The sequence below is a fragment of the Melozone crissalis genome, unplaced genomic scaffold, assembly GCF_028551555.1.
Source record: "Melozone crissalis strain CALT ecotype California unplaced genomic scaffold, PUWL_Pcris_2 ptg000016l_1, whole genome shotgun sequence".
NCBI lineage: Eukaryota > Metazoa > Chordata > Aves > Passeriformes > Passerellidae > Melozone > Melozone crissalis.
This window is the reverse complement of record NW_026535794.1, coordinates 1195860-1213455: the sequence shown is the minus strand read 5'-3', so window position 1 is coordinate 1213455 and position 17596 is coordinate 1195860. Positions and strand designations below refer to the sequence as shown.

At 48.4% G+C, this 17596-nt stretch overlaps 2 protein-coding genes across 3 annotated transcripts in view; one reads left to right on the top strand and one right to left on the bottom strand.

The window, feature by feature from the left end:
• KIF9 (kinesin family member 9) overlaps positions 1–10220 on the bottom strand; it is a 26665-nt gene extending 16445 nt beyond the window's left edge. The window contains exons 1-10 of one of the 2 annotated variants that reach the window (XM_054273158.1): positions 9892–10220; positions 8970–9047; positions 7067–7203; positions 5765–5852; positions 5027–5192; positions 4795–4901; positions 3120–3344; positions 2000–2083; positions 1782–1874; positions 1084–1231 (exon numbers count right to left, since the gene is read on the bottom strand). In XM_054273158.1, coding sequence (XP_054129133.1) covers positions 1084–1231; positions 1782–1874; positions 2000–2083; positions 3120–3344; positions 4795–4901; positions 5027–5192; positions 5765–5852; positions 7067–7203; positions 8970–9047; positions 9892–10137 — 1372 coding nt within the window. In that variant the 5' untranslated portion in view covers positions 10138–10220. The remainder of the gene's footprint in view (positions 1–1083; positions 1232–1781; positions 1875–1999; positions 2084–3119; positions 3345–4794; positions 4902–5026; positions 5193–5764; positions 5853–7066; positions 7204–8969; positions 9048–9891) is intronic. The other variant, XM_054273159.1, reaches the window with a different exon arrangement.
• The window catches only part of KLHL18 (kelch like family member 18), a 21154-nt gene continuing 13734 nt past the window's right edge, over positions 10177–17596 (top strand). Inside the window, exon 1 of the mRNA XM_054273390.1 lies at positions 10177–10224. Coding sequence (XP_054129365.1) covers positions 10177–10224 — 48 coding nt within the window. The remainder of the gene's footprint in view (positions 10225–17596) is intronic.

The following is a 17596-nucleotide window of genomic DNA, read 5'->3' as shown; positions in this document are numbered from 1 at the left end:
TACTCTATTTTAAAACTTTAAGTTTTCTACTATGTGATATTACACACTTTTATTTAACATACATACATGTAGTTTCAGTTTTATTATTTAATTTTAGAAGTTTTTTTTTCTATGATTTTAGGTTAAATGTAGTGTTTGCTTGGGGGTCAGTGTCTGTTAACACAGAAAGTCTAAAATTTTCAGTAGCCAGGGTTCCAACAGAATCCCAGGGTGGTTTGGGGTGGAAGGGATTTGGTGATCACCCAGTGCCACCTCTGTCATGGCAGGGACACCTCCCACTGTCCCAGGGTGATCCAAACCAAATCCAGCCTTGGACACTTGCAGGGAACAGCCACAGCTGCTCTGGGAATTCCAGCCCAGCCAGGAATTCCTGCCCAGGATCCCACCTAAGGCTTCTTTCAGTTTGAAGAACCACAAAGGATGTAACTGTCCCTCCAAAGGGCACAGAAACAGAGGCACAGAGCGACTAAAAAGGTGAAATTTGTGTCTCATGGGATGAGGATGCAGGAAGAGAATGGGAATAAGAACTCCGAGTTCCAGGTGTTGGTAAAGATTTTGTTTCTCAGAATGCCCAGAGCAGCTGTGGCTGCTCCTGGATCCCTGGAAATGTCCAAGATTGGACACTTGGAGCAGCCTGGGACAGTGGAAGGTGTCCCTGCCATGACAGGGGAGGAATGGATGATCCTTAAGATCCCTTCCAACCAGTTTAAAGAGGCACAAAGGACACACCAGGGTGTAACTGTCCCTCCAAAGGGCACAGAAAAAGAGGCACAGAGCGACCAAAAAGGTCAAATTTGTGTCTCATGGGATAAGGATGCAGGAAGAGAATGAGAATAAATAAAGATTCTGTTTCTCAGGATGCCCAAAGCAGCTGTGGCTGCCCCTGGATCCCTGGAAATGTCCAAGGTTGGACACTTGGAGCAGCCTGGGACAGTGGGAGGTATCCCTGCCATGGCAGAGGAGGAATGGATGACCCTTAAAGCCCCTTCCAGCCCAAACCATTGCAGGATTCCCTGCTAAATGATGAGCTCAGGACTTGCCCTGCCCAGTTCTGCAGGAGCTGGGGGCAGTGGCAGCCCTTACCCAGCGAGTCCTTGAGGACGTGGGTGAGCTTGCTCTGCCTGAAGGGCATGTGCTCCCTCTTGGGATCGGCCAGGGCGATGATCAGCTGCTCCAGGAACGACAGGGACTTGTTGATGTAGGCGGCCTCCACCCTCACCTGGCCCTCAGACTGCAATGGAGAGCAAGAGGAGACAGTTCTGGTCACACACAGGACAGGGAGGGTTCCTCAACAGGGGAGAACTCTGCAGGGCTGATGTTGTTTTGATTCTGATCAATGCAGAATGTCACGGAATCAGGGAATTGCTCTTAGATCATTGAGTCCTACCATGACCCAGCACGGCCAAGGCCACCCCTGACCATGTCCCCAAGTGCCACATCCACAGGGATTTAAATCCCTCCAGAAATGCCCTATGCAGCTGGGCCAGGGTTGGAGAGCCCTTTCCAGGAGGAATATTCCAAATATCCACCTGAACTTCTCCCTGAAGCCATTTCCTCCTGTCCCTGTTCCCTGGGAGCAAAGCCTGGCTGTCCCCAGCTGTCCCCTCCTGGCAGGAGCTGTGCAGAGCCACAAGGTCCCCCCAGATCCTCCTTTTCTCCAGGTTGAGCCCATTCGCAGCTCCCTCAGCCCCTCCTGGTGCTCCAGACTCTCCCCAGCTCTGTTCCCTTCCCTGTTTTTTCCAAAGGGACCCAAAGGAACCCCAGGAGCTCCCAGCACTCACCCCAGTCTTGCTCAGCCTCTCAGACCCTGCCAGGTCAATCAAGGTGATTTTAGATTTTAGGCATTTGTGATTTGTGTAATCTCTGGAACGACACTGAGGGAGAGAGGAAGAGAAACTGCACTTAGGGGCAGACAAAACTGAAAAACAGGAGAAAACAAAGATCCTCTGGATCCCTAGAAAGTTGTCCCAATCCATAGGAACAAGGCTGGAGCTCTCACCTCAATGTACATGGTGAAGATGCAGTGGGATCTGGAGGAATTCTTATTCAGGCTGTGCTCTCCTATCACTCTGTTGGTCTCACCCTGCCAATGGAGAGAAAATTCCAGGCTCAGCTCATGGAATTCTGGCTTTTTGAGGATAAACCAGGCAACATCTCTGTGGCTCTTTCCATTTCCTGATGACTGGAAATGCAAAGAGCTCCCCAAGCTTCAAATGGTGCTGAAAATTCCCACAGGTGTGATGGGCAGGGATCTGAACCTCTGCCAGGAACATGAAGGGATGTTGGAAGGAGCCTTAAAGTCCATCCCATCCAACCCCCTGGATGGGCAGGGACACCTCCCACTGTCCCAGGCTGCTCCAGCCTGGCCTTGGGCACTGCCAGGGATCCAGGGGCAGCCACAGCTGCTCTGGGATTTCCATCCCAGCCAGGAATTCCCAATTCCCAATCTCCCATCCATCCCTGCCCTCTGGCACTGGGAGCCATTCCCTGTGTCCTGTCCCTCCATGCCTTGTCCCCAGTCCCTCTCCAGCTCTCCTGGAGCCCCTTCAGACCCTGCCAGGGGCTCTCAGCCCTCCCCAGATCCTTCTGTTCTCCAGGAGAGCATTCCCAGCTTTCCCAGCCATCATCACCCCCCTTCTGCTCTTTTAAAAGGAAGAGGCAGCTCCTGCACATCCCAGAGCTCAGGACACAACTGGGTTATTAAAAAGGCCAGAGACAGATTTTAAGGACAGCAGATGGCCCTGAGTGAGGTTCTACCTTCTGCAGCCAGATCAAATTATTCATCCCTGTTTTCCTCACCAACTGAAGCATCCATGAGGAAAAAATGCTGATCTCAGTAATCAAATCCCCTCACAAACCTCTCACCCTGAACAGCCCTGCTGTCAATTCCAACAGTGCCACGATCACCCCAAACCATCTTTTCTTGGAGCATCTTCCAGAACCCCTGAACCAGGGACATTTTCCTTGCAAGACCAAGAGTTTCCCAGTTTTTATCCCCACAACCAAGATGGGTTCAATGGCTCAACCTCATTCCACCACCTTGGCCACCCACTCCTCCTCTTCCACTTCAGCCAGCACCCACAACCATGGGATTAAAGGGAATATTTGGGTTCTCTTGCCTCAAAAAGGAGATGCAGAGCCTCCTCCTCGTGGCTGACAGGGTGGATGGAGAGCCCCTTGACATAAACCCCCTGGGGCCCATCCATGACACACAGCTGGTTGTCCTTGCAGCCGCGGCCCAGCGCCGGCGCCAGGAGGTCGAACAGGGCCTCGTTGTAGATCTCCAGGTAGGAAATTCGGACAGTCACCAGGATATTGAGGAATGTTGCAGCTGATTTGAAGACCTGCACCAAGACAGAGGGTTTGTGTCTGCTCACAGGGAGGATTTTCAGTTATTTGTGGCTTTTTAGAGAAGATATTTGGGTAGATGCTGGTATAAGATACAGATGAGTGTGGTAAAAGTAGATGTAAGATATAAAATATAAAATCTGTGTGGTAAAAGTAGATGTAAGACATAAACAGAGAAGTTATTTGGGTAGATGCTGGTATGAGATATAAATGGGTGTGGTATAAGTAGATGTAAGATATAAAATATAAAATCTGTGTGGTAAAAGTAGATGTAAGACATAAACAGAGAAGTTATTTGGGTAGATGTTGGTATAAGATACAGATGAGTGTGGTAAAAGTAGATGTAAGATAAAATATAAAATCTGTGTGGTAAAAGTAGATGTAAGATATAAACAGAGAAGATTTTTGGGTAGATGTTGATATAAGATATAATTGGGTGTGGTATAAGTAGATGTAAGATATAAAATATAAAATCTGTGTGGAATAAGTAGATGTAAGATATAAACAAAGATATTTGGGTAGATGTTGGTATAAGATACAATGAGTGTGGTAAAAGTAGATGTAAGATAAACAGAGCAGATATTTGGGTAGATGTTGGTATAAGATATAAATGGGTGTGGTATTAAGTAGATGTAAGATATAAACAGAGAAGATATAAAAAGATATGTTTCCCATTAAAAGCAGCTGTGGGTAAAGAGATGCTGAAAATTCCTCCTGGCCTTGTCCTGCTTGGAGATCTGAGAATGTGAAATGAGAAGGGTATAAAATATAAATGGATATCAAATATAAATAAATACATGAGTGTATTCAACACATAAATTTCTGTAATATAGAGATAGATATTGATAAAGAGTTCTGAACAGCTCCAAGTGCATCTGGGAGTCTGTGGAGCTAAATCTGAGCTCTGAGGGCTCAGCTTGGATTTGGATTTAATGATCTTATAGAAGCATGGAATTCTGGAATGGTTTGGGTGGGAAGGGACCTTAAATCTCATCCCATTCCATTCCTGCCATGGCAGGGACACCTCCCACTGTCCCAGGGTGTTCCCAGCCCTGTCCAGCCTGGCCTTGGGCACTGCCAGGGACCCAGGGGCAGCCACAGCTGCTCTGGGCACCCTGTGCCAGTGTCTCTGTGCCTTTGAGGTGTTTTTAAATTATTTTATCCTGATTTCACAAAATAACAGTTTGGAAAACACCTCTTTTGAAGGCTCAGTGACATATGGGGAACAACAAGAATTCAAACAGGAACTAAAGGGGAACAACCTCTAATAATGACAAGAAAACTCCTTTATTCTTTAACCATCGTCCCTGGGGTAAAATGAAGGGGAAAAAAAACCACATAAAACTTATTCACTGTGTTCAAACACTTATCTATCAGCAAGAGGTGACAGAAGAGTGTTCCCTGGTGTGTTTCCCTCCTCTCCTCCCAGCCAGCTGCAGTCAGTACCTGCTGGATAGCTCTGGGGATGATCCCTCTGTTCCTGTACTCAGAGGCTGCTCCTGTCATGGTGTAGGTTTTGCCAGCTCCAGTTTGCCCATAGCACATGATGGTACCTAAAAAAAAACCCCAAAGCAAAAGGAAAAACTCAGGAGGGAGCCTCCAACAGAACAGCAAATGGCTCTCTGCTCAAACCCAACCTCTCGTTGTGACCAAAAGAATAAGAATTGCAATAAATCACCGTTGTAGCCCTGCAGAGCTTTGCACACCAAGTCCTTGGCCACAGTGTCATAAACCATTTCCTGGGAAGTGTTGTGGAGGACCCCATCCAGCTTGAAGGACCAGTCAGTCTGAGAATTATTCACAACTCCTCCCCTGGGATTCTTCTGGATGTAGATATCGATGCTCTGCAAGCCAACAAGAGAGGGAGATCAGCTCAACAGCCCTGAGGGTTCTCAGCACTTCAGGACCTGGGCTGAAGTAGAAAAGGGAGCACAAATAACAGAGTTATTTTACTGCCTTGGATGGTTCTAGATGCCCTAAAAGTATCTGGTAATGCTCTCCAAATTCCTGGTGACAAATATTATAAAAATAAAAGGAAATGTGGTTAAGTTCATCTGTTTAACTTTCAGTGATTTTGTGCCTCAGGGAAATTAATTAAGCAAGAGAAGGCAAAGGGAGAGATTTGCATAAGAGAGGATGGAAATAAACTGCGCCAATTTGTGGTTAGCACTGGGAAATCCTCATGGATCAGCCAGCCCCAGTCCTTTGGAGGGTTTTCCTGGTGATTGTACCACAGGAATTTGTGTTTTCCATCCTCACACTCGCTGCGACAAAACCACAGCTGAGCAGGAACACAGCGACCAACACCCCCAAAACATCATCCATGGCCTCAAGGGATGGAAAAATCCTCGTTTTCCATTGGAAAAAGCTGAAGCCAGACTCCAAACCTTTCCCACTTCAGTTTCTTTGGCTCTACCTTGTTGTCTGCCCCAAGCCTGATCATGTCTTGGGCAAAATGAGCAGTTGGCTTGACCCGCACGAACGCCATGACTCGACTTGGTGCTCTGAGGACACAGAAAAAATGAGGAAAAGAATCATCTCACACTCCCTGAACTGAAATTTACATTATTTCCCAGCAAAAGGTGAGGCAGAGGAGTCAAAATTCAAAGTGTTGGCAATTATTTAGCTGAAGTTTTTATTCCCCATTAAAAGCAACTGTGGGCAAAGAGTGGCTGAAAATTCCTTCCAGTCTTGGAAATGTGAGGGTGTGAAAGGAGAAGGGTCAAACTGATCCTGATTTTCTGATTTCCACATGTGCACCAGGCTCAGGAGTGCTGGAGAACACCACTTTTCTTCCTCTTAGCCTTGGGAAGCAAAATATTCACAGGAATTGGAGAGGGATTTTCTTTTGTCACACTCAGATTTTTATTTTAAAAATAATTTCAGTTCCAAGTCAACAGCTGATTTTCAATTTGCTGGAGGAAATATCCACAAGCTGAAGGATCTGCTGAGTAAAAACCCCACGAGGAAGGCTCAGGGATCCTCCAGCTGCTGAAGCCCCATGCACTGAGGATTTTTAAATCCCTGGAAACGTGTAAATCTCACATTTTCCCTCAAACACTTCCTGCAGACAGCAGTGCTCAATAATTGTGTAAAAAGCAGTGACAACTTCTGGTTTGGGACAAAATCTTTGGGATTTCTGGTAAATCCAAGATTTTTGTGGCCTCTCACAGTTTACCTGCTGTAAAATGAATTGTGGAGGTTGGAGCCAGGATTTGTTGTGTTTAAAGCAGGGAGTCAGGAACAGAGTTCCCAGGGAAGCTGTTATTCACAACAAAATTAAAAACCTCAAAAAATACGGTTTTTTCTACTTGTAAAACAAACTCCAAAACATTAACAAAAAAGACTTCTCTCCCTAAATAAACTAAAAAACAATTCTAAAAATAATAAACTAACTAAAGATTTTAAGTATAATTTCTTTACATTATCAGAAAAAAAAAATGGGGGGAAGAGAAGTATTCTGAAAGGTTAATTTTAATCCTCACTACATTTTTTTCCTTTTAAACACTGTTCATAAAATTTTCTTTATACCCTTTTAAAAGTTTTAAACCTATTTTACCTTTCTGCTAATCCTATCTCAAAACAAAAAAATAAATACACTAGTAATTAACCAATTAACCACCCCACTCATCAACACATTAATTCAAATTTTTTTAAATTAAAAGAATCTTAAATTAAGAAATCAAAACCAGTGCGCAGGGGAACATTTGGGGCATACCTGGGGCTGTCACCCTCGTGCTCTTTTTCAAGCAGTGAGGTGATGATGGTCTCCAGGTCCTCATCCTTCTCCTTCTTCTCCTGCTCTGGGCTGTGCTTCTGCTCCTGCTCCTGGAATTTCACAGAGCTCATAGAAATCTGCCCAAAAAACCCCAAAACTCAATGTTGGAGCAGTTGGGAATTACTCCTCCAAAGCAAGAAAAACAGCAGGGAAAGGAGGAAGAGAAATTTGTTTGGGAAGAACTTCACTAAGAATTAGAGAGAGGAGAAATTCTAAATAAATGGATAAATGGCATTTTCCTTGCTGCAGCTTTGTGGGGTTTGGGCAGGTGAGGACACCAGAAATCATTGCTGGGAGGGGTTGTGAGCACCAGGAGAGGGGAGGGAATTCCCAGAGCAGCCCTGGAAGTGTCCCAGGCCAGGCTGGACACTGGGGCCTTGTGAAAAGTGCATGTAAGAAAAGTGAAAAGTGCATGTCAGGTGGCTCTTTGCAGATATTAAAAGGAATACTGGATGTGTCATGTTGTATTCATTATAATATTGTGTTAATTTTTTGAATGTAGTGTGGTAAATATAATTTTATATTTATAAAATTATATAATATATATATAATTACATTATATATAATATTATATTTACATTATATAATATATAATGTAAATATAATATTATATACATTATATAATATTACATTATATAATTATAGATTATAAATTGTAATTATATTATATTATATTATATATTATATATTATATATTATATATTATATATTATATATTAAAATTACATTATATAATTATATAATTATATAATTATATAATTATATAATTATATAATTATAAAACATAAAATTATATTATATATACAATTACATTATATATTATTATATTATATTATATTATATTATATTATGTTATATTATATTTCAATAATTTAAAATGAAATTATACAATTATAAATTATATAATTATATATATAATTACATTATATATACATATTATATAATGTATATAATGTAATATTACACTATATAATATTATAATTATATAATGTAATATATAATATTGCATTATATAACATTATATTAATATTATATATTTATATTATATAATTACATTATATATTTATATTATATAATTACATTGTATATTTATATTATATATTTTATTATAAATTTACATTGTACATATTTACATTATATAATGTTAAAATCAAACTATGATATGTAAGATAATTTTGTAACTAGCTCAAGAAAAGAATGACATAATCAAGGAATTCTTTGCACAGATAACAGCAACAAGACTCCAAAATCCCCAATAAAACAATTATTGCCTCCTTATCAGGAAAGACACAAACTGTTTCTATCTCCTTCCAGACGTGAAGGAGCCAACAAGATGAAGAAGAGGGATTTGAAAACAACCAGAGAACACTCTTTGTTGGAAAAGAACTTTTGCATCATGTATGAGAAATATGAATATGCAACAAGCTGTTGCTTTTAAGGGTTAATCCTTTGTTAATTCTGGGTTAATTTGCCCAGAAAGACACCTGGACTGTCCATCTGTCTGTGTTTTTATTCTTTTATTCTCCTGCGTTTCTATTCCTTTATTCTCCTAACTCTAATCGTCCAAATCCTTATTACTCTAATTTGTATTACTATTTTTATAACTATTTTATTGCTAAAAATTCAAATTTAAAAATTTTAAAATCACTAAAAAAAAAATTTAAAATCACTAAAAATTTAAATTGCTAAAAAAATTAAATTTTTAAATTTAAATTTAAACTTTTAAACCAAGTGATTGGCATTTCTCCCAGCCTTGGGAGCAGTGGGAGGTGACCCTGCCAGGGGACAGGGGGTGCTTTGAGGTCCCTCCCCAGCCCAGCCACGGCAGATCCGTCGGAATTACCTCATGTTCACTCTCTGCTTTGCCTGCAGAACTTGCGCTCTTTTCCTGCCCCTGAGAGCTCTCCTGCTCCTCTTCCTCCTGCCGGGGAAAAACAGCCCCAATCCCCCATGGGCATCACCCACACAGCTCCAAAGCCTCGCCATGGGGAGGCTCCCCTCCCACAGCTCGGATTTCGGCAGGAATTTGGGGAAAATCCCTCTGGAAGGGCTGGGGCTTGTCCGGGGAAAGCCTTGCTCAGATTTTGGGTTAAATCCCCCAGGAAGGGCTGGGGATTGTCAAGGGAAAGCCTTGCTCAGATTTTGGGTTAAATCCCCCAGGAAGGGCTGGGGCTTGTCCGGGGAAAGCCTTGCTCAGATTTTGGGTTAAATCCCTCTGGAAGGGCTGGGGCTTGTCCGGGGAAAGCCTTGCTCAGATTTTGGCAGGATTTTGGGTTAAATCCCTCTGGAAGGGCTGGAGCTTGTCCGGGGAAAGCCTTGCTCAGATTTTGGGTTAAATCCCCCAGGAAGGGCTGGGGATTGTCAAGGGAAAGCCTTGCTCAGATTTTGGCAGGATTTTGGGTTAAATCCCCCGGGAAGGGCTGGGGCCTGGCTGGGGAAGCTGCGGCCGCCCCTGCACCCCTGGCAGTGCCCCAGGCCAGGCTGGACACCGGGGCTGGGAGCACCTGGGACAGTGAAGGTGTCCCTGCCAGGCAGAGGGTGGCACTGGGTGATCTTTAGGTCACTTCAAACCGAATCACGCCCTGTTTCCCTTCAGTGCCCCCCCGAGGCGGGTGGGGGGCGATGCCCGGGGGCAGGAGGGCGATGCCCGGGGGCAAGTGGGCGATGCCTGGGGGGGCTGATGCCGCCTGTGCGGGGATACGACCTCCGATCACCCCTTGAGGAGGGGAGGTGACCCCCCGGGCACCCCCTCGGGCCTGTCCCACCTGCGACCCCTCTGCAGTAGATTCCGGCGTGGCGTCCGGGGTCGCCATGGCAGCGTCCACTTCCGGGTTCTCTATGGCAACGGCTGCTTCCGGGCTCTCCCGGAAGTGGCCCCGCATACGGCGGCCGGGCGGGGCCAGCGCGCGGCGGGGGCGAAGCGAGACGGCAGCGGGACGGGAGTGGCCGGGACGATGCTGGAAGCGGCGGCGGCGGCGGACCCGGAGCTGGATCCCGAGGATCTGGTGCATTTCTCGGTGGGAGACCTGCCCAGCCGCGGCTATGGAGTGATGGGCGAGATCCGGCGGCAGGGCAAGCTCTGCGATGTGACGCTCAAGGTACGGCCCGGCCCCCGGGGGCGGCGGGGGCGAGGGAGCACCGGAGGGGTCGGAGCGGGGCTGGGAGAGCTCGGACCTCCAGGGAACCCCCGGTCCCTGATGGGGATGAGGGACCCCGACTCCTCAGGGGTCTCAGAGACCTCGAGGAACCCTCCGGCTCCTGAGGGGGGACCTGGACCCCTGAGGAGGGCACGGCTTTTGGGGAGAGGGGGGCTGAGGGTCCCCGGCCTCAGAAGGGGGAGCTGAGGGACCCCCCCATCCCCATTCCAGGGGGTGCTGAGGGACCACAGCCTCTGGAGGGGAGACTTGAGGAACCCCCAGACCCATAAGGAAGGACCCCCACAGCCTTTGAGGGGAGCTGAGGGACCCCCCCCATGCCCATTCCTGGGGACTCAGCTTCTGGAGGGGAGACTTGAGGAACCCCCAGACCCCTGAGGGGGGACCCCAACCCTTAACAGAGGGGGCTGAGGGACCCCCACAGCCTTTGAGGGGAGCTGAGATACCCCAGCCTCACAAGGGGGACCCCCCCCATCCCCATTCCTGGGGACTCAGCTTCTGGAGGGGAGACTTGAGGAACCCCCAGACCCCTAAGGAGGGTCCCCAACCCTTAACAGAGGGGGCTGAGGGACCCCCCATTCTCTTTTCCAGAGGGAAGGAGGCAGCTGGAGGTCCCCAGACCCCTCAGGTGGGGGATGGAGGGGACAGGAGCAGGAGCTGAGGTCCCCTCTTCCCATGGCTTTGGCAGCAGACACAGAGCTGAGACCCCCCCAAACCCCCTCATTGTGGGGTTTCAGGGGTGCTGGACCTCCCCAGCCCTGTGGGGTCTCTGTGGATCCAGGTTTAGGGACCAAACTCTGGGTACTGTTCCCTTATGGGAACATCCCTTCTTGGCATTCAAAGGAATGAATCCAAATTAATCAAAGCCAACCAATCCACGAGCATGGTGAACGCTCAGGACCGTGGTGAACGCTCAGGATCGTGTCCCAGGGTGGCTCTCAGGGTGTCCTGTGCAGGCAGGAGCTGCTGGAATCCCTCAGGATTGCAGCCTCGCAGGAGCTGGTGGGCCGGGAGCAGCTCTGACTCACTGCACAATTAACTCTGCGCTTTAATTAACCGCCAAGGTGCTGCCAGCCTACTCAGGCTCCTGGAACCTGCCGGGCTCTGGGGTGGGGAGCGTTCCATGGGCACGGGAGGAGGGGCTGGGCTGGGATCCTCCTGGGAGAGCTCCTTCCTTCTGCAGGGGGATGCTGGTGGCAGAACCTCGGGGAGTTCTGTGCCAAAGCTGCTTTGGGGTGCACTGTGGTGGTTTTGGGATTAAACTGGGTGTTGGTGTGGCAGGAGAAGATGGCCAGATCCTGGCAGTCCCACGTTTCTGGGAGACAGTAGGAGGAGGTTTAGCATCCCAGTCTTATCTTGGAGAAATTCCTCAGCATTGTTTCTAAAATTCCTGTGAATAATTATCCATTTCTGTGGGTTTTCCATAGCAAAGAGCTGTTTAAATCCTCTTTATCCCTACAGAGGTTTAAAACATATGAGGGAAGATCAAAACCATCACAGACCAGTTTGGGCTGGAAGGAACCTTAAGGATCCTCCTTGGATGGGCAGGGACACCTCCCACTGTCCCAGGTGCTCCAAGCCCCATCCAGCCTGGCCTGGGACATTCCAGGGATCCAGGGGCAGCCACAGCTGCTCTGAGAATCCATTCCAGGGCATTCCCACTCTCCCAGGGAACAATTCCTTCCCAAAATCCCCAAGACAGATCCCAGCAGCACCTGCCTCGTTGTCAGCCCTCTGTCCCTGTTGCTTCAAGCACTCCAGCTTTCCCTCCTACACCCACAGCTTGGAATTCCAAGCACTTCATTCATCTCTCTTGAGTCATGCTGTGAAAATTTCCTACCTTGAGCTGCCCCTGGCCATCCCCTCTCCCATTGCCCTCGTGGTTCTGGGATCAGAGCAGCCAAACCTTCCCTGCCCATTCCAGCCCAGCCTGGCTGCTCCAGCTGCTGAAGCTCCAAGTTTGTCCCAGCTGGAAGCTGGAGGGGCCTTTGGATCACCCAGACCCCCCAAACTCAGCCAGCACAAACTGATCCTGTCCTGCCCTGGCCCAGGAATGTTTTCCCACTGGAAATCCAGGCTGGGTTTCCAGCAGGGACAGGATTTGGGTGATTCTCACCCAGAATAAGGAAGGAATGGGAAGGAGGGAATCGTGGAGCTGGGAATGTTCCCCTGGAGAGGAGCAGCTCCAGGGAGAGCTCAGAGCCCCTGGCAGGGCCTGGAGGGGCTCCAGGAGAGCTGGAGAGGGACTGGGGACAAGGATGGAGGGACAGGACACAGGGAATGGCTCCCAGTGCCAGAGGGCAGGGATGGATGGGAGATTGGGAATTGGGAATTCCTGGCTGGGCTGGAATTCCCAGAGCAGCTGTGGGTGCCCCTGGATCCCTGGCAGTGTCCAAGGCCAGGCTGGACATTGGGACACCCTGGGACAGTGGGAGGTGTCCCTGCCATGGCAGGGGTGGCTCTGGATGGTCCCAAAGGTCCCTCCCAGCCCATTCCAGGATTCTCAGATAAAAGCTTGGAGAACCATTCCAAGTCCACCCCAGAGGAACCTCCAGGTGGATCCTGATGCTCCCACACCACTGCAGTGAATTCATTCCCCTTTTTTCCTTCCCCTTTTTTCCACTCCTGCTGCTTTTTGTCTGTCCCATTTCTAAACCAGAAAGCTTCCAAACCCCACTTTGTCCCAGAATTTGGATCTTGATGTTCCCAATGCTCCAGCTTATGGATTTGGGAATTCTTTTGGGGGATTTCTTTTCTGTCCCTGTCTCTTTACCAGCTGCAGGTCTGATGTTCCCTCAGAGCTCCCTTTGGAGCCTCTCCGAAATGTTGAATCAAATATTCATTTGTAGGAGCACACATGGATGGACTGCAGGGAGGAGACACACCTCAGGCTGTGGTTATTCCTTTTCCTTTGGAAAAAAAACCAGAATTTTTGCTTAGCAAAGCCACGTTTCTGCTTTCTTTGAGAATCACTGGGTGTGGCCATGAAATAACCAAGGCAGCCCTTCTCCCCAGCTGATCCCCATCCCAGCTGTGCTCTGGGGGGTGAAGCTGTGCTTTGCTCCTCATCCAGTCCTGGTGTGATGGGAAAGGTGATGGAGATTCCACAGGGAAACACCAGGAATAACCATGGGCAGAGCAGAAATGAGGCTCTGAGCCTTTTTTACTTCTAATTTGGTGAGGTTTGAGGCTTTGAACTCCAGCTGTGGACAAGCCAAGGGGCAGAATTCCTCTCTCAGAACTTCTCCTCTTTATTTTTAGTGAGTTTCCAGTCTTCTTCCCTTCACAGCTTCCAGCTAAACACTGCAAAACCCCAGGAGAATTCCAGCTCACATGTTCATTCCCTGATGTGATCTTTACCAGCACCAAAGGAGCTCCTCAGTGCTGGTGTTCTTCCTGAGCATTGTTTCTGGAGTTGTTTCATCCCTGCAGGATGAGAGCAGCCTGGGCAGTTGTGTTTTGTGGGGTTTGTTTTGTGTCTGTGCTCCAGGCCGGGTCCTGGCGCTCTCCAGGGACAAATGCGGGAACCAGGGCAAGCAGATCCATCCCATTCCTTCCTTACAAATCAAGGGGGAATAAATCCCTTCCCAGCTGGGGGAATGATCCAAGTGCCAGGCTGGCACCTCCAGCAATCCTGGCCAAGCTGTGGCAGGAGGGAAGGAAGGGTTGTGCCTCCCCAAATCCTTGGACAGAGCTGATGTGAGCTCCTCCTGTGGATCTGAGCCACTCCAGTGCCATTTTTCCATGACTAACTCCAAACCTCATTAGAAAAGGCTCCAGGTCTGGCAAACTGAAATAATTCCCAGCCGTGGAGAGGGAATACAATATTTGCTTTGTGTCCAATCCCAGTGGCACCACAGGGCATAGCCCTTCTCTCCCACCCTGATCCCAGTTTTTCCAGAGCACACTGTTAACTCCAAACCCCCAGACTGGAGCAGCTGCACCCCTGGGAGCTGATGCAGAGGTGGAGGAGCCTCTGGAAAAGTGGAATTGCAGAGAGCTCAGGCTGCCTGCCTGATCCCAGCAGGATCCTTGGAAACAGAGCCTGGCTGTGCTGCAGATGTTGCAGCGTGTTTGGGAGATCCTCCAGGAGAACAGGCCTGGAAAGAGAGGGAATATCTGGTTTATGGGAGGGATTGGAGGGGCAGGTGATGCATTGTGCACAGGAGAGCTGCAGGTGAGGCTGTGATCCCAACCTTGGCACCCAGCACAGGAATTCTTTGGGATTCTGCCTGGGTGGGATTCCCCCGAGCTCTTGGCTGCTGTCTGCTCTCCCCTTACAGAAATATGAGGATTTTTAGTTCCAGGATAACACAAAATTCCATTTTGCTGTCCCTTGAGGAGCATTGAGGAGGGCAGGGCTGGAGCTGATCCCCTCAGGATGCTCCTGTCCCTGTGGGAAGTGCAGGGACTGGAATTCCAAAGAGGAATTGGGTTTCTCTGAGCTGGCAGGGAATTCTCTGTGGTACATCCAGAGGGGATGTGTCCTCTGCTTCAAAGGAACTGGTCACAATTCTCATGGAATCCTGGAATGCTCTGGGCTGGAGGGACCTTCAGGATCATCCCATTCCCACCCTGCCATGGCAGGGACACCTCCCACCATCCCAGGCTGCTCCAAGCTGGACTGGAACATTCCAGGGATCCAGGGGCAGCCACAGCTGCTCTGGCAATTCCATCCCAGCCAGGAATCTCCCATCCATCCCTGCCCTCTGGCAGTGGGAGCCATTCAGAATTCCCTCTTTCCTGCTGCCCACACTGGGGAATCAGCCCAGGGCATGGAGGGGGTTCTGGTCAGGGAATGTGGAGCTCCTCACCCACCAGCAGCCCCAAATCCTTCCCTGCTCATTGTCCCCCTTGTCCCCCCAGCCTGGATTTGTGTTTGGGATTGTCCTGGCAAAATGGGGCTGGGAGGGGTTGGACACCAGCTCTGCCCTCAGTGCCAACACAAAAGATGGATTTGGGGTTTTGTGACACCTCTGCAGCACAAAAGATGCTGGGGATGGATTTGGGGTTTTCTGAGACCTCTGCAGCACAAAACTCAGCGAGTTCTCAGCTCTGCAGGGTGCTGACGTCAGGAGCACAGAAATGCCTTTCTGCCACCTACACCCTTTTCCTTGGAGAAAGGCTCCTTGTGCCCTGGAATTTGTTAGCATGTGGGGGTGTCCAGGGCCAGATTCCTTTGTCACCCGCTCAGAAGGGAATTCCAGGATTGCTGGGCTCAGGAGGGATGATTGCAGAGCTCCTTCTTCTGGAAAACTGAATCTTTGGCCTTAAAAGCAAAGCACCTAAAATTATAAATTGTAAAATAGAACATCCTGCAATGGTGTTGATGCCTCAGGTTCAGCTTTTATATTCTCAGATTCTGTGCTGCTTTAGTGTGTGGGTCTGAGCTTCACATCAGGGCATGCTGAGCTCTGTGCACAGAGCAGGGAGACAAAACAATTCCTGCTCCAGCTGGGCACCAAGGACAAATGATCCAAATCTCAGCCCAGGAGCACAAACACCGTGGGCTGGAGAGAGAAAAACAAGCAGGGTGGGACTGCCTGGGCTAAAGCTGGAACGGGACAATGAACTGCAAGGTGCAAATGGAGCAGAACTGATCCCAGGGAGAGACCCCGGGAGCGCTCGTGCATTTTGGGGCCATTTTGGTTCATCTTGGGTGCAGCCCTGGCTGGGCTCTGGTGCTGCCCAAGGTGCATCCATGGAGGGTTTTAATAAATCCCTGCTTGATTCTTTAGCTCTGTCCAGCTTCTGCTCCAGGGCAGCCTCACAAGGAATCAGGAACAGGATGAGCTCTTTCCCACTTTCTCCTGAGGTGACTCCATCAGCAAAGTGCATTAATTTACTCATGGCAAGGGAGAGCCTTTGGCTCTGGAGGTAGGGAGCCCATTGTGGGAAAGAAGATATGAGGATGAACTGAATGGACTCATCCATTCAGATGATTCAGATGAAGAATTTTCCATATTCCACAGGAAAATCCTGTCCTTTGCCTGCAGCAGGAAATGCAGCTGTTCCTTGGGGACTCCCTGCTGGAATGAACACAGTGATGCTTTTAGAGCAGAGATCCCAATTTCTCCATCTCCCCAAGGGCTCTCCACCATTCTAGGAGCGAGTTCCAAAGAGAAGGAATCCCAGCTTTTGGCTTGTCCAGCACCAGGGAGTATTTCCAGGCTCTGGATCTCCTGCTCACAGGGACCATTCCCAGTCTGGCAGCACTGGGCAATCCCAGACCCAAGGAAGGGATTTCACCCCAGTGGTGATTGATCCCAGCTGTCCTTGTCCCACAGGAATCCTGCAGGATGCTCTGCAAGGCCCAGCTGTGTAGGAGATCATGAGGCTGTTTGGGGCAGCTCCTGTGGTGCAGCCCTGGAGAGGTTCCTGCTGGAACCATCCACCCTTGGCCAGGGACTGGGCCATGGAATCATGGAATGGTTTGGGTTGGAATCATGGAATGGTTTGGTTGGAATCATGGAATGGTTTGGTTGGAATAATGGAATGGGTTGGGTTGGAATCATGGAAAGGTTTAGGTTGGAATCATGGAATGGGTTAGGTTGGAATCATGGAATGGGTTAGGCTGGAATCATGGAATGGTTTGGGTTGGAATCATGGAATGGGTTGGGTTGGAATCATGGAATGGGTTAGGTTGGAATAATGGAAAGGTTTAGGTTGGAATCATGGAATGGTTTAGGTTGGAATCATGGAATGGGTTAGGTTGGAATCATGGAATGGTTTGGGTTGGAATCATGGAAAGGTTTAGGTTGAAATCATGGAATGGTTTAGGTTGGAATCATGGAAAGGTTTAGGTTGAAATCATGGAATGGGTTAGGCTGGAATCATGGAAAGGTTTGGGTTGGAATCATGGAATAGTTTGGGTTGGAATCATGGCATGGGTTAGGTTAGAATCATGGAATGGGTTGGGTTGGAATCATGGAATGGGTTAGGTTGGAATCATGGAATGGTTTGGGTTGGAATCATGGAATGGGTTAGGTTGGAATCATGGAATGGGTTGGGTTGGAATCATGGAATGGTTTAGGTTGGAATCATGGAAAGGTTTAGGTTGGAATCATGGAATGGGTTAGGTTGGAATCATGGAATGGGTTGGGTTGGAATCATGGAATGGGTTGGGTTGGAATCATGGAAAGGTTTGGGTTGGAATCATGGAATGGGTTAGGTTGGAATCATGGAATGGTTTGGGTTGGAATCATGGAATAGTTTGGGTTGGAATCATGGAATAGTTTGGGTTGGAATCATGGCATGGGTTAGGCTAGAATCATGGAATGGGTTGGGTTGGAATCATGGAAAGGTTTAGGTTGGA